The sequence below is a fragment of the Astyanax mexicanus genome, chromosome 5 (genome assembly GCF_023375975.1).
Source record: "Astyanax mexicanus isolate ESR-SI-001 chromosome 5, AstMex3_surface, whole genome shotgun sequence".
In the NCBI taxonomy this organism is placed as follows: Eukaryota; Metazoa; Chordata; class Actinopteri; order Characiformes; family Acestrorhamphidae; genus Astyanax; species Astyanax mexicanus.
The window spans coordinates 32347578-32370681 of record NC_064412.1 but is presented as its reverse complement, the minus strand read 5'-3'; the positions used below and the strand labels follow the sequence as shown (position 1 = coordinate 32370681).

The window sequence follows — 23104 nt, the reverse complement described above, 5'->3', positions numbered from 1 at the left end:
GTATGCATCGTTTTGGTGTATGTGTATGTGCGAACTTTTTTTATTATTTCTGGGAATACAGTTTTATTTTGGAATAATAATGACTGCAATCAAAATACAAAAAAAATAATAATAATGAAGTTGGGAGACCAAACTATATAGCTGTGTTGAACTGTGTGATATCTGTGTTCATCTAGATATAGCTAGAGACAATAAAAAACAGTTTACTGAGTGCTACTGTTTTTGATGTGATGGATTTTAATCTAAACAGACAATAAGAAATCAATAAATAACAAAAAATCTTAATTTAGTTGTTTTTTCTTGTGTGTGTGTGTTTGTGTGTGCATTGTCATTTTGGTGAAATGAAAAAGACCCATTGTTTTCTGTTTCTTTAATCTACATTATGAAAATTTTAATCTACAGACAGAATTAACATTTTTCACATTTATTGTCTTATTAAATCAACACTGAGTAGTTAAACATGACATCCATAGTATGGAGTTTAGACACCCAAATTTTTTTTTAGTTTTAATTAAATTTGTGGCCACAAGATGGGGGTATAACAAAATAACTGCTCCACTTAAGTCAGTTTTTGAGCGTTTGTTTTTTTTTTTTTCAAAATACATATTTTATTGATCTATTTGATTTGTAAAACTCTAAATTTATAAATATATATTAATATAATTTAATATAATGCATATAATACATATTTATTAACTGATATATGGTGTATCTTTAAGGTATTTCATATAACAAATCATAAACTCACTTCGAATATTGCTATTTTATTTATTGCCACACTTTTTTATACTATTTATTCAGTTTTTATTATAAAACAAAGAATAACGGTGAATAAAAACTGTATCAGCCTTTTTTTACGTGAATCAGTACGCATTTCCTCCCTACTGTAGATTAGTGCACTACCACTATGTAGGGAACAAGTGAATGGTGTGGCGCCATTTGGGACAGAGCCGACCAGAAACTGAAACTCGCCCCCAAAGTGCAAACATGGCGGCGCAGCGGAGGACTCTTATGCACAGTGTAAGACTACAAGCACTTATTTTCCCTTTTGTTCCCTCGTATAAAAGTGTTTTAGGAATATTTCGGGATATAACGGGTTCTGCAGCTAAGCTGGTTTATCTGGCTACTGCTGAGACAATGCTATTCTCAGTCTGTGGAGAGCTTGTTTAGCTAGTTAGCCTGCTAGCTGAGGAATGCAGTTGTTAATCAGTTAGCGTTAGCTAGCTAACTAGTTAGCTAAGAAGTAAAAAATAAAGCATTGAATATTCAGTATAAATCAGACAGAGTGTGAAAACGGATGGTGGTATCTACATTTAACACAGTGTTTTCGTGGCAACAGTATTTATCTATGTAGTAATATTTAACTATGTAGTTAGTTAGCTTAACTGTAACTGTTAGCTTATTAGCGACAGTCTGCAGTCTTTAAAGGGCTGTGTTTACAGCTGATGGGCTCAGCTGTGAAAATTTGGCGTCCCAGTCTAAACTAACTAATGACAAGAAAACCAGCTCACCCAAGTTAGTATTTTTATAAAACAAAATATGGCGAGCAGTTTTTGCATAAAATGCTGTAATTTCCAAAATATAGCTGTGCCATAACCTTTGCAAATTTAATATGTCCAATAAACAGTTATGTTATAGAACATGCTCTAGAGCTGTCTGTGCTAGCGTACTTATTTTTTCCATTAAAAACAATTCTACATGTTTGCTGTCATTTTCCCTATTAATATTAGATATACTATGGCAAGTCATTTTAGCTGAAAATGACGCCAGAATATACTAACCAATTCAATTTTAGTAGTTAAATCAGTTTTTAAGTAACTTAAATCTGAAAAACGTGCATCTTATTTTCTCGTGTCAATGCATTTTTAAAAGTAATATATATTATATACTGAGGCACCTGCTCATTATTTGAACACCTCTGGAATATAATCAAGAGGAAGATGGATAAATAATGAGGTACCTGCTCATTATTTATTTATTTAATATTTTTTTTAATTTAATTGTTTTAGTTAATTGTCCCTACAGTACAGTAAATCAAATAGTGCTTTCTATTAGATTGTAGTGATGAGACTTTTCTGACACATTTCTGAAGTCGAGTTGACACATGCTGTCTGTGTGCGCATTTGCTCATCTGTAATGAGTGCAACTTAAAACAGCATAAAGTTGCAAAACAGCAAAATTTGGGCATATTGTGTTTTTACACTGTAATTCTGACAAGTCAAACTTATTTTTGATAATTACATTTTATCAGTGCAAATTTAAGCTTCATATTTAAGCCTTTTCTGTACTTTACCAGTACAGACAAATGTATAACAATTTTTGTTTTAAAAAATAATTTAGTTAGTATTTTGTTTTATGTTGATTTGTAGTAAAATTTAGTGAAAATAGGACTCAGGGTAAATCAATGATAACATATGGCTAATCAGATTTACACTATGGATATGTTGTCCTGTTAATATGACTGTTTGGACTGGCTTTATAAAATCTGTTGATTTGATATTACTACTGGTACAAACAAATGCCATTCCTGCTAGAAAAAGTTTTGAATATTAGTTTTTACAAAATAATTTTGGATGGCTAAAATTGCTTATTTTTGTAATACATGTAATTATATAAAAGATCATACTGTATAATAAATCTCTTTTGATGGTGTATAAAACGTTGGTGTATAGAAAATGTATAGAAACAAACAACAATTTAAAAAATAAATAAATAAATTTGTGACATTTATGAAGTCATGAATCCAGTATTATGAATTAAATTGAGTGTATCATACTGTGGGTTTTAGCACCAGAGCTGGACAGATGACCTGCCGTTGTGTCAGCTGTGTGGGGTGGGTACAGCCCCGAACTGCATGTACGGCCCGGACGGCAAAAGCACCCAAAGCCACCCCAATGAAGATGGCCATTTCCGATTTAGGTGAGCGCCAACATCATTATTGTCCAAGGCAGCAGTTACATCTTCACATCTTCCAGTTACAGTGGCTTGCAAAAGTTTTCATACCCCTTGAACTTTTCCTACATTTTGTCACCTTACAACCACAAATGTAAGTGTATATTATTTTGATTTTAGGTGATAGACAAACACAAAGTATTGCATAAGTGTGAAGTGGAACGGAAGTGCTACATGGTTTTTTAAAATATTAATAAAATAAAAATCTGATCAAAAGTATTTAGCCCCCCTATATCAATACTCTGTAAAGTCATCATTCCCTGCAATTACAACTGTAAGTGCTTTGGGGTTTGTCTCTACCAGCTTTGCTAATCTCAAGACTGAGATTTGCCCATTATTTTTTATAAATCAGCTCAAGCTCAGCCAAGACGGATGGAGAGCGTCTGTGAACAGCAATTTTCATGTCTTTGCCACAGAAGCTCAATGTGATTTAAGACTAGGCCATTCTAATAGATGAATTACGTTTGAAGGCAGTTGATTGCACTGGATTTTATTTAGGGGTTCAGAGTAAAGGGAGCTGTATACTTTTGCACATCACACTTTTCAGATTTTTATTTGATACAAATAAAAAAAAAACATGTATTATTTTCATTCCACTTCACAATTATGTGCTGCTTTGTGTTTGTCTAGCACATAAAATCTCTGTAAAATTCACTTAGTTTTGTGGTTGTAAGGTGACAAAATGTGGAAAGGTTCAAGGGGTATGAATACTTTTGCAAGCCACTGTATTTAATAAATCCTACTGGCGGTAAGAAAAAATGCTAAACCAAACTGTGCAGAGGCGCCAAGTGATTAGTAGATAATCAAAATCAGAATTGTTGATTCCTTGTCTCTTTCAGTACCGATTGCTGTTTCCTGTATGGAGTGTTTAACGGTTATGATGGCAGCCGAGTGGCCAACTTTGTGTCCCAGTGTCTGACCGCAGAGCTTTTACTGGGTCAGCTCAACTCTAACCATTCTGACTCTGATGTCCGACGCATTCTGATTCAGGTAACTGCACAGTCCACGGGTTCTGCACTTATGGAATAACATGACAGAAACCAGTTCTTTTATATTACCCCAGATTTAGTCAATTGTTAGTATGAGATGCTGAAAATATTTATATATTAAAGTATTGTCCGATTGTGTTTTGTAATTTTTATTAAAAGTTTAATTAAAAGTGATCATTTAGGTTATACTTTTTTATTCTATTGTTCTAAATGGATAAAAAGTAAAGATTTTATGCATATGATATTGTGTTTTTATACTATGACAGATTCCTTCTGAGAAATCACAATATATAGTCTAGCTTACAGTATTAACATATATTGCAGTCGGAGATGGATCAATAAGATGGACCCCAATTTTTAGGGGTGATTTTAATTGCTAATAAAATCATCTTGGGTGGAGCCAAATGCCACGCCAGGCAAACCTGGTACAGCTCCGCCTTATTACAGTACATTATGTTACATTACATTTTTTTCAAAGCGACTTACAATAAATATGTACATTCAGTAATAGAAGACATAGAAGTTCAAGGTAGAAAAAAATCAAGACAGGGACCAAAGGGGTCCCAAGGGAAATGTGGGATAGAGGAGGAAAGGAGGGGAAGAAGGAAATGAAGTTAGAAGTAGTTTGTTTGTTATAGTGTTAGGAGAGTAAGTGCTCTTTGAAGAGCTCTGTCTTCAGGTGTTTTTTAAAGATAGCAAGGGGCGCTTCTGGTCTGGTAGTAGCACCTCTCAGAAAACATAGGGAATTTAGGCTGACTGCAAATAAACTAAAACGCTATACTCAACAAATTAAACAGATAAGCTTTGTTACTCACTGACTGAGTAGTATTATCCGGTTAGTGGGCTTTAAATATATTTATTTTCTTTGGTGAAAAGTGAAGGATTTTCACCGTGGTGTTCCAAAAGGAAGGGTTACACTTGAAATTAAGGGGTAGGGGTGCAAAAAAGAAATGGGATTGGGCCCATCAAATGTTCTATAGCAATGATGAAGGACTAAATGAGTAAACCATTTTAAACACAGCTATTTCATGAGCACCCAATCCTCAGAAATAGCAAGAAAGTCTTCATTCAGGAATATTAATATTTTGAGTGTAATCTAGCTATATACGCACATCATTAGTGATAATATAGTTAATCCATTCATTTAAATGTACAGTGACTTGCACGGCTCTTTGTCAATGTTTCTCTCTTTCTCCGTTTGTCTATCCAAGGCTTTTGACGTGGTGGAGAAAAGTTACTTTGACACCATAGATGACGCACTGGCAGAAAAGGCCAACCTGCAAGCGCAGCTTCCTGAGGCAAGTACGCGCACAGCAAAAGAAATGGCTCATAGAAACACATTTTCAAGGACTTCTGCTCCCACACATGTACCTTCACAGACAAGCTGAATACATGAATAGAGATTTCCTTCCATTCGCTCTGCCCATGAGGGCAGTTTGTAGACAGACTCAGAAGTGTACAGAAGGCAAGTTCATAGCAAGTTCAGAATTGAAATGCAAAATACATGCATGGACCTATTTATATTCACAAAGAATTCAGATGATAAAGGATAATGGGAAACAATGAAATACAGAAAGATAATGGTACAGTTTCTATTAAAGAATCTACTGAAGGATACAGGATATGATATGACACTGACCTAGGTCCATTCTCTCTTTAAATCATGTATTGTTTATTAACTTTATGTGAAGTACAATCATAAAGATGCTTCAAATGGTTCTTAAAGCAGTGCTATAGATGAACCAGCCTTGCTTCCATAAAGATTTTCTTACAAAGTTCAAAAGAAAAGTTTCTTAATACTCGCACATGTCTAGTAAAACCTGCTTCTTTATGGAATTAAAAGTTGATATTTAATGGCATTGTGGAGGGAACCAATTAAAGCACCATTTTTGGAGTGTCTGTGGGTCCACAGTAAAATTCCTATCTTTCTTAATTTATTCATTAACTACTATAAATATATGAACTAATATACAGCTCTAAAAAAAACAATAAAAGACCACTTTAAAAGTATGTTTTTTATTTTTATTTTACCAAATTAAAGCCTCTAGAAATTAATCAAGAGGAAGATGGATGAACACAACCATCAAACCAAACTGAACTGCTTGATGATAACTAGGCTATTCTACCAAAATTTCTGAACTCATAAATAAACTTCATAAATATGAACTTGTTTTCTTTGCATTATTTGAGGTCTGAAAGTTCTGCATCTTTTTTGTTATTTCAGGCATTTTTCATTTTCTTCAAATAAATGCACTAAATGACAATATTTTTATTTAGGATTTGGGAGAAATGTTGTCCGTAGTTAATATAATAAAAAAACAATGTTTTTTAATTTTGCACAAATATACACCTATATCTAGTAAAATCAGAGAAACTGATTTAGAAACTGAAGTGGTCTCTTATTTTTTTCAGAGTTGTATAGTAATTGAACAATATATCCAGGGTTAAATGTAATGATTCATTTCTTGATTGATAATACATAATTTTGTATTTCCTGAAGACAGTCAGCCATTATTAGCATCCAATTATTTCATCTGATACATATGAGAGAATTGACTACAAATAAAAACATGAAATATGCACATATGCACGATTCAAATCATGCCATTTCTCCTTTTCTCCTGCAGGGGGTGCCGTTTCACCAGTTGCCTTCTCAGTTTCAGAAGATTGCAGAGAAGCTGAAAGCCCTCGAGCAAGAGGTTTCTGGTGGAGCCACAGCAGTCGTTGCTTTAATTCTTAATAACAAGCTTTACATCGCTAATGTGGGTAGGTACAGACTCACTTGCCAGCACATACTTCTCATTTTCAGTTCTGCATTGTTTTTATATTTGTAATGATTGAGAATGATGCACACAGTCATTACTACTAGAGATGGGACCAGTGCAATCCAATATCAGTATCGTGTCCAATATTAATGTAATTAAAGTATCAGACATCTGAAGGACACGGCGGATCCACATGTCGATCTAGAGTCCAGTCCATAAACCCACTGTAATGTTAATATGAGATACTCTGCCGACCGCTGTCCAGTTTCACATTTTAGACCGGTAGCAGATCCTGCTGTTACAGAACGTGCAAAAAGCAGCAACCGTCTGGAAATTTTTCTTGTCCATTGTGAAATACAATAGGGCTCTCTGAGTTGAATATGAATGCTGCACATGAAACTCTTCCTCAACCTACATTGTCTGCAATGAAAATATTCAGAAAAAATCAGGAAAAGCTACTTCTACCCATGAATTTGTATTCATGGCCTCGGCCACCTTGGCTTAGTTAAGCACCTGCAGAGGATTCATGTGAAAGCGCACCAGGACACTAGCCAGCAAGCTAGCCTGTTTCATCTTCAGTCAGTAACTGTGTGAACTTGTCACCTTTATCTGTTTGTTTGGAGATGTTGCATTCTGTAAATTCTGAAAAGGAAACCATGGGGTGCAAATACGCTTGCATCTCACTAAACTGAGGAAATCTGTAAAAAATCAGTTTAGGGTCCCTGATTTATAGGTTTGAGAAAGTTTGATTATTGGGTTATGTTTAATATGTTTTTTTATGATTGTAGATCCTAATTCAGTTACCTGTGTTTAGTTTGGACGGCTATCATCACAAACCAGCCACAAACCGCTTTAGCATTTCAGCTGGGCTGGGTTATACCCTCCCTGCTAATTTTCTGTTTTTGTTTTGTTTTTATCTTTGAAAAGGTTAGGTCAGAGTCAAAATGGCAAACTGCCGTAAGTAACATTGCTGTGGTAATTGCTGGGACAGAACTAAAAACGCTGCAGTTAAAACCCCAGTGAAAAATAAGGAAAGGATGCATGCTTAAGTAAATGCGTAACAGAGCACATCTTTTTGAAGGATAGCATGGGTGGTGAGCTTATCATTGAGAACATAGACTGTATATAGCTGGACAGAGCATCGTCTCTTAAAAGTGAAGCCACCACAGGTCGGGCGCCCCCTGCTGTTCGGCTGCAGAAAGCTGTGTAACTCCACCCATCCCCATAGGTTTCAATGGCAAAACAGACAACTTTTAATCACGTTTTTTTCTAATATACTGTAATTCTACCTCCATTATTTAAATGCAACAGCTAGTGTAACCTCTGCTTATATTGTAAAATTTTTATATCCCCACATAATTCGGTTTTTAAAACTTTATTCGGCTCTATTCAAAAAAGGTGTGGTTATGGTAAAAGGGCTGCTTATGGGCGGGACCAATAACAGACCGTCAGCTCCGCTCCGCCCCGCTCTGCAGTCTGTGACCACGAGGCAGCCCTCAGGGGCGGGGTTATTTAAATGAGTAGGCGGTCTCTCCACAGCCTTTCTCCCTCCTCTGGTCTCTACTGCGCAGACTCTGGTCTCTGAATCGCTAAAATGGCGGAAGATTTTGGCTTCATTTTCATTGAATGAATGGGAACGGCGACAAGGCGTCCATCTTTATATACAGTCTATGATTGAGAATATGTTGGAGTTTGCTGGAATAAGGGCACACTGTTCCGCCAGGGACACTGCTTTATATTGTGTCCTTGGTTTCTTTACACTTTTTTTGTTTTGTTTTGCAATGCAAACAAGCATTTGAGAAAGAAAGTCATCGGGCTGTATTAGCTCTGGTTTCTTTTGCATCACTGGTGAGATACAATGGATCCAAAATGATTTTTTTGGCATGTCTTTGTGCCAGATCCCAAAGGACGGCTTCCTTAAGCAGAAGTCTTGTTAAAGGCAATGTTTTGGTGGCACGAAGATGACCATCAACATATTAGAACTTAAATGTAGCCATGTGGGGTTGTAATGTTTTGGCTCATCTGTGCGTCACTTTTACAAGAGATTAAAGATCTAATTCCATTGTTTTTTCAATTATTTTAAAATGTATATTTGTGGTCTTAGTGAATGCCATGTGAGCTGTTATTTGTAAAAAAAAAAAAAAAAAAAAAAAAAAATGTGCCGGTGATCCAGTATAACGCTTGGTTAACAGCACTCCAAGTCAGAGAGACAGACAACAGAACTGTTTTAAAAATACACCTACCTATTTCTATTGGACTTCACTGGAGGTGTTCCATAGACAAGTTCTAACCATTTGTTCCTTGGCTTTGAATTACTGGTTAAAGCATATAACACTGATATGTTATTTGCACAAATAACACAGGAAAGAACTGCCATTCTGTTTCTAGTGCTGTTAACTCCTGTTTGACGAGATGTGTCACTGCCTGGCTTCAGCGCTGCCTGTGGGTGGTCGCAAGCCAAGGTGGGCAAAGCCATTAATGCTAATTGATGAGTTGATGTAGACACAACGCTTTTCTTGAGTGACTCGTTTTTCAGAATATTTTCTTTTACTACCTACTGCAGACAGTGGAGGTTGAGGAAGAGATTCATGTGCAGCATCCATATACAACTCAGAGAGACCTATAGTATTTCACCAGGAAAAAGAAAAAGTGGATTTTAGCAGAAAGAGACTTTTAAGAAAGAAGAAAATTGAATAGATCAGGGCACAAGTCAACATACTCAACATTAAGTGGAGTGCATTTGACAAAGGTCTTAACTGAATCAAAAATCTTAAATAGGACGGCTATGATAAAACGGGTTTAAAACTGAAAGAGCTGAATGTCTAAGATAAGATCACAACGAGGAGCAAAAAAGGCAGCGAGAAACCCACAACATTTGATCATATGTTATATGTTTATTCAGTCTTTAAAGGTTTAATTAGTTGTTGTTTATTTATTGTGTTTATTCTTTGTCATATGAAAAAACACTAAGCTGCTGATTAGAACTGATTCACAGCCACAACAAAGGTTAATTCATGCAGCTAGACAAAATATCATTGGTAAGATTAGTAAACAAAGATCTCTGATGCGTATCCCAGTGACATCTGGAACGCTCAGGCAGGTGTAACCCAGGTGAAAGTAGACATTGACTATTAAATAGTTAATAAATAAGAATGAATATTAAGCAGAAATTCATAATTTTAATAATTTAGTTAGTGATATTAAAAAACGTATAAAATAAATAAATAGTATTAAAAAAAAAAAAAAAAACATTATTTCATGTTTTGGTACATTATTTTATCATTGGTTGAAGTTGAAAGGTCATAGCTAACAGCCAATCACAGCACCGATAGTCGTCCTCCATAGAGGACTCGGGGCAGAATCAACGCAACACACACGGGTGAAGTTGCGTTGGAGAGTAGCTCCATTAAGAAGGAAAGAAAAAGAGAAGGTTTAAGTGGATTTCACAATTTATTTGTTTTTTTAAGTGTTGTTTAGTCTTCTGTCCATGCTGATAGACTGTGGTTTTGTTCAGCGTTTAATTTGAATTACTCTCGAGAATCACGGAGGAAGAGTGGAGCTTGGAGCATCACGGCCGCAGCGCGTGATAAAAGTAGATGGCGAGCCACCCGAGTTAGGAGCTACGACTGGGACTGTGTGTTTGTGCGTCGAGAGAAACGATCTTTTTCCCATTCGGAGGGAGTGGACGTTGTAGCGAGGAGCCAGGGTCTCTCAGCAACCGCGGTAAGGCTGTTCAAATTAAAGTGCTAATTTCCCTCTGGATCACGTGAGCAGTGCATGGAGAGCTCGCGCTGCTGAGTAAAAAAGGACCGTCTCCATTTTGTTTGCTGAAGGACTGTTTAGCACTAAGGACTCGATTTAATGGACATTGATACAGTTAGATGCTTATGCATATGCCTTGAATGTGTTTAACTGTAAGGTTGATTGATACTGCATTTACAGGTGTTAACTTTCTCATGTGGACTTAGTGATATGCCCTATGTTTTTTTTTGGTTGTAATAACTTACTGATAAAGGGTAATACCAAATGCTTGTGATTTAGTTAAAATAAAAATAGGCCTAATTTGATTAATATCAAAGATAGATAATTAAAATAAATAAACCTAGTTATATCAAATAACTTCAAACCAACTAAACAAAAACCGATATTAGAACACTAAGAGCTCAATTGAGATACTAATTAAACTACTGAAACTAACTAAGTTAAGTTAACTAGAGAGTAAGAATTCAAAAAGGGTTTTCTTAACTTACAGGGTAACTGAGTAAATCTCAGATTCTTGTTTGACTCTCTTTTCATCCATATGTGATCATTTTGTCTGTCATGTGTTAAGTATGTAATGTTTTGAAGGATCCTATTTCTTAATACAATTCTACTTCCTAATTTTACATTTTTTTTCATAAAGCCGGCAATTCTAAACTTAACATTGGCCTGTGGTGTTTTCTCATTTGTTTTTGGTCAATGGTTATTTAATCAATAACTGCCCTTTACGAACCTAGTTCTGGTCCAACAGCATCCATCTTATTTTAATATTCGAGGTAAGTGCTACATAAATTTGGCGAGCTCAGCCAGGAGCAGTTTGGGTTAAAATAACAATAGTTGTTGATCAAGATAAATGTGATTAAGCATCCAGACCTAAAATAGACCAAGTCCGGCCAAAATGGAGATAGTTGAGAGAGAAAACGTTAAAGTGCCAAACTCAGTCATTATTAGTGGATTAACAGGAACAGAGCGAGATGTTGAAGTCACTGACTTCTTGGAAAAATATGGGCATATAGGGAGAGTTATTAGAATAGATGATCCTGACTCCCCATACCACAAACATGCCATTGTAGAGTATGATAGTGGAGCTGCAGTCACCGCCCTAGAACCAATACTTCCCCATAGCTATAATAGCCCAAGTGAAGTCATCTTCCACATCAAAGCCCTGTCAAGTGAGTACATCCCCACTGTGACCGAGAGCGCCACCCAGAGTTTCCTAAGAGAACTGCAGAAGGTAGCAAGACTAAGTGGAAAATCCTATGAAGACATCCTGCGAGAACAGCTATTGAAATGCGGAGGAACTGGAGCGGCTGTGAGCTCAGAGCCTGCAAATGAACCTGACACTGAGTCATCCAATATGGAGGTTCAGAGCGAAGAACCACCACCCGAAATTCCTCAGCCACGAGCAGCTGAACATGTTCTTCATGATAAGACAATAGAGCAGGCTGAATCCTCCCAGAGCCCGACAAAGTCGACCGTATTCAGAGCTGCCAGAGTGAATGAAGTTCCTCTTGCTGCCATGAGCTACACTAATCCACCAGAGGTGCAACGAATGGTCGTCGAGCATGTGGTGAGAAGCGAAGCTTCAGTGTCATTGATGAACGCATCATTCAGACTGAGACAATTTTCAGGCAGATGTCCCTGCCCAAGTCATGAGACAGACTTTGATACATGGCGGAACAGTGCTGAACTCATTCTCAAGGACCCAGCTCTGTCTGACTTACAGCGCTCCAGGAAGATATTAGACAGTCTAGCGCCACCGGCAACTAATGTGGTGAAGCCTTTAGGCCCAAATGCCTTGCCAGCTGCTTACCTCGACCTCTTAGAGTCAGCCTACGGGACAGTCGAGGACGGAGATGAGCTTTTTGCTGTATTCCTCAGTACATTTCAAGACTCTGGAGAGAAACCCTCTCAGTATCTACAGAGACTTCAGACAGTTCTTTCCAAAGCACAGAGAAGAGGAGGTGTATCTGCTGATGGAGTTGATAGGCACCTACTGCGTCAGTTCTGCCGTGGGTGCTGGGACAATGTCATGATAGCTGATCTCCAGCTTGAGCGCAAAAGAGACACGCCCCCTCCATTCTCAGAGTTACTGTTGCAGCTTCGTGTGGAAGAGGATATGCAGAGTGCAAAAGAATCTCGCAAGAAGAAACATCTTGGTGCTGTGAAGCAAAGGGCCAACGCCCATCTGTTAGCTGCAAGCTCTGCTGAAGGTCCCCCAACAGCACAGAATGATATCGCTGAAATGAGAAAGCTGGTCACGGAGCTGCAGAGTCAACTTGCCCGATTAAAGACACAGAAAGCTGAGTCTAATGAGCCTTCCCCTGATGCTGTCGTCACAAAATTAAAGAAACAAGTAGCTGAGCTTCAGAGTCAGCTCACAGATAGGAGAGCTCAAGCGCCACGAAAGACCAAGGCCAGTGCACCAAAGGCGGGTGTAAAGCGCCAACCAAAGAGCAAACTGCCAGACAGTCCCCCAGCTGTTAGCCCTCGGCCTAGTAACAGACCAAGGCCATGGTATTGTTTTCAGTGTGGCGAAGATGGACATATTGCCACTGTGTGTCCAAATGAACCAAACCCGCTATTAGTAGCCACCAAGAAAGAACAGCTGAAAGAGAAACAGTCTCTCTGGGACAGCAGGAATGACCCTGCTTTCTCTCAGCATTTAAACTGAACTCAGCTCTCATTGTGGGGCAAATGAGAACTGAAATGAGTAATGATAGTCCCACCTCTGACATTGGACGCAGACATAAAAGATCCAGTGACACGAGAATCCCAAAAGGATTGATAGGAGCTAAATACACTGCTCATGTACTCATCGATGGACAGTCCTGCAGCTGCCTACTTGACACCGGATCCCAAGTGACTACGGTGTCACAATCATTCTATGAAAGCAACCTTGCTCACTTGAAGATCCACCCCCTGAATGACCTGTTGGAAGTAGAGGCGGCGAATGGTCAAACTGTACCCTATTCAGGCTTCATTGAAATTAACATCACCTTTCCGAAGTCCTGTTTTGGATCTGAAGTCGCGGTGTCCACACTTGCATTAGTTGTCCCGAGCACAAGATCCAATACACAGTCCAAATTTCTGATAGGTACCAATACCTTGGACTTAGTGTATGAGAACTGCCGCAGCGTGAACACCGATTTTCAGACCCTTCCATATGGGTGCAGAGTTATCCTGAAAGTAATGCAGCAGAGAAACAAGCAAAGAGAAGACAGTAAATTGGGACTAGTAAGACTACCAGGAAAGGAACCGAAAGTCATCCTTGCTGGACAGAGCTGTGTCATAGAAGGGCTAGCCCATGTCAACAGCCAAGCTCTAGACCGGTGGATTGTAATCGAACCCCCTTCATCATCCTTGCCTGGAGGCCTGCTAGCCACAAGCTGCCTGCTCACCTCACCTGACAATTCACCAAGGAATCTACCAGTGGTGTTGCGCAATGAGAGTAAGCATGACATCATTATACCAGCAAGGAGTGTCATAGCTGAAATTCATGCCCTGCAGGAAGTAGTTTCAAGCAAGCAAAGCCCTGCTAAGCTAGCACCATCCAACCTCCCGAAGCCCCTGAAAAGTGTAAAGCTGAACTTGAACTTTGATGGCTCTCCACTTCCATCTGATTGGAGAGAGAGGATAGAGAAAAAGCTGTATGCTATGCCCGAAGTGTTCGCTCTACATGATTCAGACTTTGGTCGAACAGATAAAGTCAAACATCAGATAAGATTGAGTGATGAAACTCCCTTTAAACACCGACCTCGACCGATACGTCCACAAGATCTTGACGCAGTACGGAGACACCTTCAAGAGCTTAGTGAAGCAGGAGTAATCCGTGCATCTGAGTCACCCTTCTCCTCACCCATCGTAGTGGTTAGAAAGAAGAACGGAGATGTAAGGCTCTGCATCGATTACCGCAAGCTAAACCTCCGAACCATCAAGGATGCATACGCACTACCTAACCTGGAGGAAGCCTTTTCTGCACTCACGGGCTCTAAGTGGTTCTCCGTACTGGACCTGAAGTCTGGTTATTACCAGATCGAGGTAGAAGAAACCGACAAACCCAAAACAGCTTTCGTTTGTCCATTGGGATTCTGGGAGTTTAATAGGATGCCGCAGGGGGTTACTAATGCTCCCAGTACTTTCCAAAGGTTGATGGAGCGGTGCATGGGAGATATCAACCTTAAAGAAGTCCTTGTGTTCCTGGATGACCTGATAGTGTTTTCGGACACTATTGAAGAACATGAGAAGCGCCTTCTTCATGTCCTGAGTCGTTTGAAGGAGTATGGGTTGAAACTCTCCTTGGAGAAATGTAAATTCTTTCAGGCGTCAGTTCGGTACTTAGGGCATGTAGTGTCCGAGGACGGTGTCGAGACCGACCCCGAGAAGATTGAGGCCTTAAAGACCTGGCCTAGCCCAATGAACCTGAAAGAGCTACGCTCATTTCTAGGATTCGCGGGGTATTACCGCCGTTTCATCCAAAACTACTCAAAAATCGTAAAGCCACTTAACGACCTCACTGCTGGGTACCCACCCCTCAGAAAGACTTACAAGCAGAAAGAGACCAATGGTGAGTACTTCAAGCCGAGAGAGCCGTTTGGAAAGAGATGGACGGATACTTGCCAGACCGCATTCGAGACAATCATTGACAAACTCACTACTGCCCCTGTATTAGGATTCGCCAACCCCAAGCTGCCGTATGTATTACATACAGATGCAAGTACAACTGGGCTCGGGGCAGCGCTGTACCAGGAGCAGGAGGGAGTCATGCGAGTTATCGCATATGCCAGCCGTGGCCTATCGAAGAGCGAATCCCGTTACCCAGCTCATAAACTGGAATTCCTTGCGCTGAAGTGGGCTGTATCAGAAAAGTTCGCAGATTACCTGTACGGTGTCTCTTTTACAGTTGTTACAGACAGCAACCCCTTAACTTACCTGCTCACCACAGCTAAGTTAGATGCAACGAGTTATCGCTGGCTGTCTGCCCTCTCCAACTTCAGATTCCAGCTCCAGTACAGAGCAGGGAAACGGAACCTCGACGCCGATGGCCTCTCACGACGTCCGCATGCTGAACCTGTCAATGACTTGGTGTCTCAGAAAGAAGAGGAGCGAATCCGGCAATTCATTCACCATCACCTACCTGAGTCCGATGAGTTTACTCGTCTCTCTACCAAGACGGTTAGTGCAGTCTGTGAGAAGCATCTAGTCTGTCCTCCTGTGAGAACCAGCGAGAGGAGTCCCATCACCCCGCTTGTCACATCTCTTGCCATGACGGCTACAGCTATTCCTGCAAGCTTGGAGAGCTGCGATGGTTTTCCTGTCATTCCCAGTGTATCAGAGGAAGATTTGCGACAACAACAGAAAGCAGATCCTGCCATCTGTGAAATCCTCCATTTGATGGAGACTGGGGAGACGCCCTCTCCAGCGGTCAAGAGAGAGCTGTCCGACCTTCCCATCTACCTGCGAGAGGTGAACAAGCTGGAAATGAGAGATGACATCCTCTACAGAAAAAGACAGGGTTGCGATGAAACTCACTATCAAATAGTCTTGCCCGAGAAGTACAGAGCGATGGTTTTGACAAGCCTTCATGATGATATGGGTCATTTAGGTTTTGACCGAACCCTTGACCTCACCAGATCCAGATTCTTCTGGCCAAGGATGGCAAATGATGTTGAGAAGAAGATTAAGAGTTGCAGCCGCTGTGTTCATCGTAAAGCCCTGCCAGAGAGGGCAGCACCTTTGGTGAGCATCCAAGTTACCAGACCTCTGGAGTTAGTCTGCATGGACTTTCTTTCCATCGAAGCAGATCGGAGTAACACCAAGGATGTGCTAGTGATAACGGATTACTTTACGAAATATGCAGTGGCAATACCAACTCCAAATCAGAAAGCTCGAACAGTGGCCAAGTGCCTTTGGGAAAGCTTTATAGTCCACTATGGGTTTCCTGAAAAGCTGCACAGCGATCAGGGCCCAGATTTCGAATCAAAGACAATCCGAGAACTCTGTGAGCTTGCTGGCATACACAAAGTTAGAACAACACCCTACCATCCCAGGGGCAACCCTGTTGAGAGATTTAATCGTACGCTCTTAAGCATGCTTGGTACACTCAAAGCTGAAGACAAGACCCACTGGCGAGACTTTGTAAAGCCCTTAGTGCACGCTTATAATTGCACTAAACATGACACGACCGGGTTTACGCCCTATGAGCTCATGTTTGGGCGACAGCCCCGATTACCCATTGATCTTGTCTTCAATGTTCCATTGAACCGCAAGGAACAGAAGTCTCACTCCCATTATGTGCAAGCCCTGAAAGACCACCTTCGGGAGAGCTACCAACTTGCCAGGACAAATGCTGCCAAAGCAGCAGGAAGGAACACAGTGAGGTTCAACAGACGTGTCACTGAATCTATTTTGGATGTGGGTGATAGAGTGCTTGTCAGAAATGTACGCCTACGAGGAAAGCACAAGTTAGCGGACAAGTGGGAAGAAACTGTGCATGTCGTTGTGAGCCGAAAGGGTGATCTCCCAGTCTACTCTGTCAAGCCAGAGAACAAAGACAGTCCTCTCAGAACGCTGCACAGGGACCTCCTGCTACCCTGTGGGTTTCTGCCCGTTTCTAACGAGGAGCCCCCTGCTGTGCCTAAACCTCGAAGGCTAAGCACCCGTCAACATCCGAACCTTGACACTGTCGACCCAGAGCCCAACTCGGATGAAGATGATTTTGTCTATTCTTTTCAGGATCCGGTCGTTGGAACCACGAGGTCCACACAGGAAATTGTTGTGCCTGTGCCTTCCAGTGAAAAGACCCGTCCTCCGGTCGTACTTGCCTGTCCGGATCCTGTAGTTTCCTGCAGCGCCCCAGAAGACCTTGGCCAATCCCCACCTGAGAACTTACCTTCATTGGAAACACAGCGCACCCCTGACATGGAACCTGTAATTGTAAATAGCCAACCTGGACGAGAGAACTTACCCGAACAGACAGCAGACCAACCTGCTGAAGGGAGAGAAACCATAACAGTTGCAGCTGATGCTGGAAATTTACCTGAAACTCAGAAGGAAACAGAGACTGATGAAATACAAGATGATCAAGAAGAAGATGAAAATCCGAGTGAACTGCGAAGATCTACAAGACAAAGAGACCCCCCCAGAAAACTGACATATCCTGAGCTTGGGAATCCCTTAGTAACTATTGTCCAAAACTTATTCCAGTCTTTGAGTTCAGCTATTTCTAGCTCCATGTTAGAATCTATGTTAACTCCACTCCCTGAGCCAAAAGTAGTGTAAGCCTTTTATTCATGCAAAGGGACTTGCATAGATTTAAGAGGGGAGGGTGTAACCCAGGTGAAAGTAGACATTGACTATTAAATAGTTAATAAATAAGAATGAATATTAAGCAGAAATTCATAATTTTAATAATTTAGTTAGTGATATTAAAAAACGTATAAAATAAATAAATAGTATTAAAAAAAAAAAAAAAAACATTATTTCATGTTTTGGTACATTATTTTATCATTGGTTGAAGTTGAAAGGTCATAGCTAACAGCCAATCACAGCACCGATAGTCGTCCTCCATAGAGGACTCGGGGCAGAATCAACGCAACACACACGGGTGAAGTTGCGTTGGAGAGTAGCTCCATTAAGAAGGAAAGAAAAAGAGAAGGTTTAAGTGGATTTCACAATTTATTTGTTTTTTTAAGTGTTGTTTAGTCTTCTGTCTATGCTGATAGACTGTGGTTTTGTTCAGCGTTTAATTTGAATTACTCTCGAGAATCACGGAGGAAGAGTGGAGCTTGGAGCATCACGGCCGCAGCGCGTGATAAAAGTAGATGGCGAGCCACCCGAGTTAGGAGCTACGACTGGGACTGTGTGTTTGTGCGTCGAGAGAAACGATCTTTTTCCCATTCGGAGGGAGTGGACGTTGTAGCGAGGAGCCAGGGTCTCTCAGCAACCGCGGTAAGGCTGTTCAAATTAAAGTGCTAATTTCCCTCTGGATCACGTGAGCAGTGCATGGAGAGCTCGCGCTGCTGAGTAAAAAAGGACCGTCTCCATTTTGTTTGCTGAAGGACTGTTTAGCACTAAGGACTCGATTTAATGGACATTGATACAGTTAGATGCTTATGCATATGCCTTGAATGTGTTTAACTGTAAGGTTGATTGATACTGCATTTACAGGTGTTAACTTTCTCATGTGGACTTAGTGATATGCCCTATGTTTTTTTTTGGTTGTAATAACTTACTGATAAAGGGTAATACCAAATGCTTGTGATTTAGTTAAAATAAAAATAGGCCTAATTTGATTAATATCAAAGATAGATAATTAAAATAAATAAACCTAGTTATATCAAATAACTTCAAACCAACTAAACAAAAACCGATATTAGAACACTAAGAGCTCAATTGAGATACTAATTAAACTACTGAAACTAACTAAGTTAAGTTAACTAGAGAGTAAGAATTCAAAAAGGGTTTTCTTAACTTACAGGGTAACTGAGTAAATCTCAGATTCTTGTTTGACTCTCTTTTCATCCATATGTGATCATTTTGTCTGTCATGTGTTAAGTATGTAATGTTTTGAAGGATCCTATTTCTTAATACAATTCTACTTCCTAATTTTACATTTTTTTTCATAAAGCCGGCAATTCTAAACTTAACATTGGCCTGTGGTGTTTTCTCATTTGTTTTTGGTCAATGGTTATTTAATCAATAACTGCCCTTTACGAACCTAGTTCTGGTCCAACAGCATCCATCTTATTTTAATATTCGAGGTAAGTGCTACACAGGGTCTCGAATAATCTCATATAATCTCCACAAAGTCTTTTTATACCCAGTTCCACAACCTTGATCTACACCATTCTGTTTCTAAAATAGGCTACAGGTGGAAATAAACACAAAAACCTTCACAAGAAACACCACAAATTACAGAGAATCACAAAAGAATGTGCATGAGTCTTTATATAATTTTTTTCCCCTGAAAACTCTCTTACCTGGTTTTTACAATGATTCTAACCTTCTCCAATGTTTTTGTTTTGTTTTTTTATTTGTGAACATTTTTCAGTTAATGGGGAGGGTAGAATCTATCATTACAAGAGCATCTCTGAATACCATTCTATGATTTATACGCATTCTTATGTAGGCTTTTTTAGGACTTTTTTTTTATTAGGAATACCTTTTCGGAAATTTGTAGGATGATATTGGAAAGTGAGGCCTGTTGACAGTGTTGTTGCTGTCAGGCCAAAAAAATGGGAAAAACTTTTTAATTTTCAGCAGAAGTCAGTATATTATATTCTGTTGTTCCATCATCATACAAACACACCATATAAAGAAAAATTGGAAGGTTCAAAAGTGGAAAATGGCAAAAATGGAGATTAAAGTTTTTGTGTGTCTGCAATGTTTAAATGGGTTTATTTTGGCTTTCAGAAAAAAAAAGGATTGTAAGAAATTCAGTGATGATTCGTTTTTGGTAATTCAAATAAAAAGTAAAATAACGTTTGTTTCACTATGTGTGTGTGTCACCCAGGCACCAATCGTGCTCTGCTCTGTAAGTGCACCAGTGACCGGCAGAACCAGGTAATTCAGATCGGACGGGCTCACACAACTGACAACGAGGAGGAGCTTGCAAGACTGGCCCAACTTGGTGAGCGGGCATGAACACACACACACAACCACACACACTTGAAAACACTCAGCTAAATTGCTTGGATGATTGGACATAGTGTGCCTGCCCTTTGCTCCTTTTAGTTTAGTTACTTATTTTCTGGTTTTAAGTCTTTTTCTCTCTCTCTCTCTCTCTCTCTCTCTCTCTCTCGTTTCTCTCATCCTCCCTCTCTCTTCCTCCCTCCTTCTCTCTCTCAGGTCTGGACCCTGCTCGATTGAGACAGGCAGGGCTAATAGCAGGTCAGAGCAGTCTGAGGCGGATTGGAGACTATAAGGTCAAATTCAACTACACAGATATTGATGTGTTAAGGTGGGTTTGAGACTAAACAAAAACAGTCTGTTTATTTGAAATAACACACTTTAACCCTGGCAGGGCTGTTATTACTGCGTCTCTGAACACGTATGGTTTTTGGCCTTGTTCTCAGAGTCTCACTGATGCATTTGGTTTGTGTTGTAAGGGCCATTTGTTTGTCTAAAAGGGTTATTTCAGCTCTCCACCAGTTTCTACCGTTAATTTGTTCTTTCAGATCCTTTTCAATGGAAGTGTAAAATGCCTGATTTGTTTGAATGTCTACATCTCTCTGTTCCATTCACCCTTTCTCTTTGTTTATCAGTTTCAAACTTTTTTCTTACAACTCTTTGATTTTGTCTGTCTGTCTTTTTTTCTGTCTGTCTTGGAAAAAACCTGGTGACATGATATATAACACAGTGCAGGAGTTAGCAGCACAACATATTGCAATGTATTGTGATGTATGTTATAGTATAAAAATACCACAATATGGAAGGAAAAAAGTAAATGGAAAGTTTACTTTTCATCCAATTACAGTAGGATCTGAAGACGTGAAGAGTACAGCACACATCTATCTAAACTACTAAATAAAATCTATGCCAGGTTTTTGAGAATCAATACAGTCTTGCAATACATCTGTAATACATTATACTATATGTCCAAAAGTTTGTGGACACCCCTAATAATGGAAATTTTGGCTAGTGTAGAGAAATATTGCCAATCGAATAGGACCAAAAAAATGAACCTTTTGGGATGATGGTGCTCCATTCATTTAATTATCTGTGTTTATGTACATGTTATGTACATTTAATGTGCTTAATGTGACAAAACCCTGCATAACCTTTTACTATTTAAAACCTTATTTCAACAAACATCCAATTTTATAAACACAGCTTTTGCCTGTGATGTTTATTTTTCCCAAGATGGTGTTATGACAATTAATGCTTGTGAAAATAAGCCAGTATAAATGTTTATAGAGATTTATTCCGGTCGCCATAAAGCTTTTTTAATTGAGCTCTACAATAGTGTTAGCCAAATTTGTTAGCATTTATTTTTATATACATAAATATGTATAATGTTACAGAACAGATAACAGTGACATACCTGTCATACACACATATATATGGTATTTAGTCTGTTCAGGTTGCTTATATCATATAGAGTTCCCATTCTGATGCATCATTACTGTTTTTACTGTGACTAATTAATCAAGTTTGAAAAAGAAATCACATTAAATCCAATGTGTGCAAAACTAAAACAATATGTTAAATTCAGAAAATGCATTGGAACTGAGCTCCAAAATGTGTTGTGTCTCATATTGTGTGTGTGTGTGTGTGTGTTTTGTGGTCTGTTGACCACCTTGGCTATTTGACCAGTACAGCTGGGCTTTCACAGCATTACCACACTAAGCCCTTCTAGATGACATTAACCTGCTGCACAGAACTCCAATTTCCTGCTGTCTAGCAGCCGTGCAGAGGCAGCTGTGGCTTTTGATTCAGCACAAAGATAGTGCGTTTCATTTTCTTCCACTGGCCTACAGCAGTAAAAAGGCTGTAGAAAATGTGTGCAGTGTGACAAAGGTTTAAGTTTCTTATGTAAACTGTTGGCATCAAATAGATTTATAATAATGTGTACATTTTATTGTCATTTATAGTTTATATCACATTTTAATTTTAGTGCAGCCAAGAGTAAGCCAGTCATTGCGGAGCCTGAGATACACGGAGGCCAGTCGTTGGACGGTGTGACCGGTTTCCTAATGCTCATGTCCGAAGGCCTCATTAAGGCTCTCGAGGCTGCCCACGGCCCTGAGCAGGCCAATCAGGTGCGTTCCTTCCTGCGCCAGGCACTGCTTCCTTATCTTAGACTTTTGTTACTTTTGTTACGGCTGCGATAGAGTGACACAAGAAATCAAATAGATGCGAAAGCAGACATCAGAAAAGTCGTTGCAGTAGTGATCAAATAAAAATAGTGAAGGGTGTTACATTAATCACTGATACTGTTCCTTTCAAAAACTGTTCAAACCCCCTGGAAGGGTCAGATTCATCCGGATAAGAAATGACACATGGCTAGTTATCTATTATGATCCAACCAAAAAATTATTTTAGTCCCCCACAAATTTACTAACCTTTATCCTAGGGATCAGTCTGACCCCAAACCAACAGATTATACAGCTCTGGACAAAAAAAAAGACACCACCTCTTGAAAGTGTCTTTAATTTTACCTAGGAGAACATGCCAACATGCATGAAAACTGTGATTAAAACAAGGGTTATTCCACCAAATATTGATTTCTGAGCTCTTAAAACTTTATGAATATGAAATTGGTTTCTTTGCATTATTTGAAGTTTGTAGTTTACAGAATTTTACTCGAACATATATCTATGAAGAGCAAAATCATGGGAACTGATTCAGAAACTGAAGTGGTCTCTTTTTTTCCAAAGCTGTAATTAATAGATGAAGCCAAACAACGTGATTGGCCAAACCAGAGCATATTTGTGAGTTAAGGAATACAGCAGTGCTGTGTGGCTCACTGTTGGGGCTGCTCAGTCACAGTAGCTGCAGTGTCACGTTTAACCTCTAGATGGAACTCTAGATCTGGAGCACAGCTACAGCCACTCACTTGTTAGCAGTCAGTCAGGGCTGCAGGCTCGGCCATTCTGGGGTTCTTTTCTTTAGCAGTTTGAATACATACAAGACCAT

The 23104-nt window shown here is 39.5% G+C and overlaps 1 protein-coding gene across 1 annotated transcript in view; it reads left to right on the top strand.

The window, feature by feature from the left end:
• The first annotated feature begins 943 nt into the window (after positions 1–943).
• The window catches only part of tab1 (TGF-beta activated kinase 1/MAP3K7 binding protein 1), a 32907-nt gene continuing 10746 nt past the window's right edge, over positions 944–23104 (top strand). The window contains exons 1-8 of the mRNA XM_022675529.2: positions 944–1020; positions 2789–2919; positions 3792–3942; positions 5153–5239; positions 6569–6707; positions 19980–20096; positions 20315–20426; positions 22083–22227. Of these exons, the coding sequence (XP_022531250.1) occupies positions 988–1020; positions 2789–2919; positions 3792–3942; positions 5153–5239; positions 6569–6707; positions 19980–20096; positions 20315–20426; positions 22083–22227 (915 nt within the window). The 5' untranslated portion in view covers positions 944–987. The remainder of the gene's footprint in view (positions 1021–2788; positions 2920–3791; positions 3943–5152; positions 5240–6568; positions 6708–19979; positions 20097–20314; positions 20427–22082; positions 22228–23104) is intronic.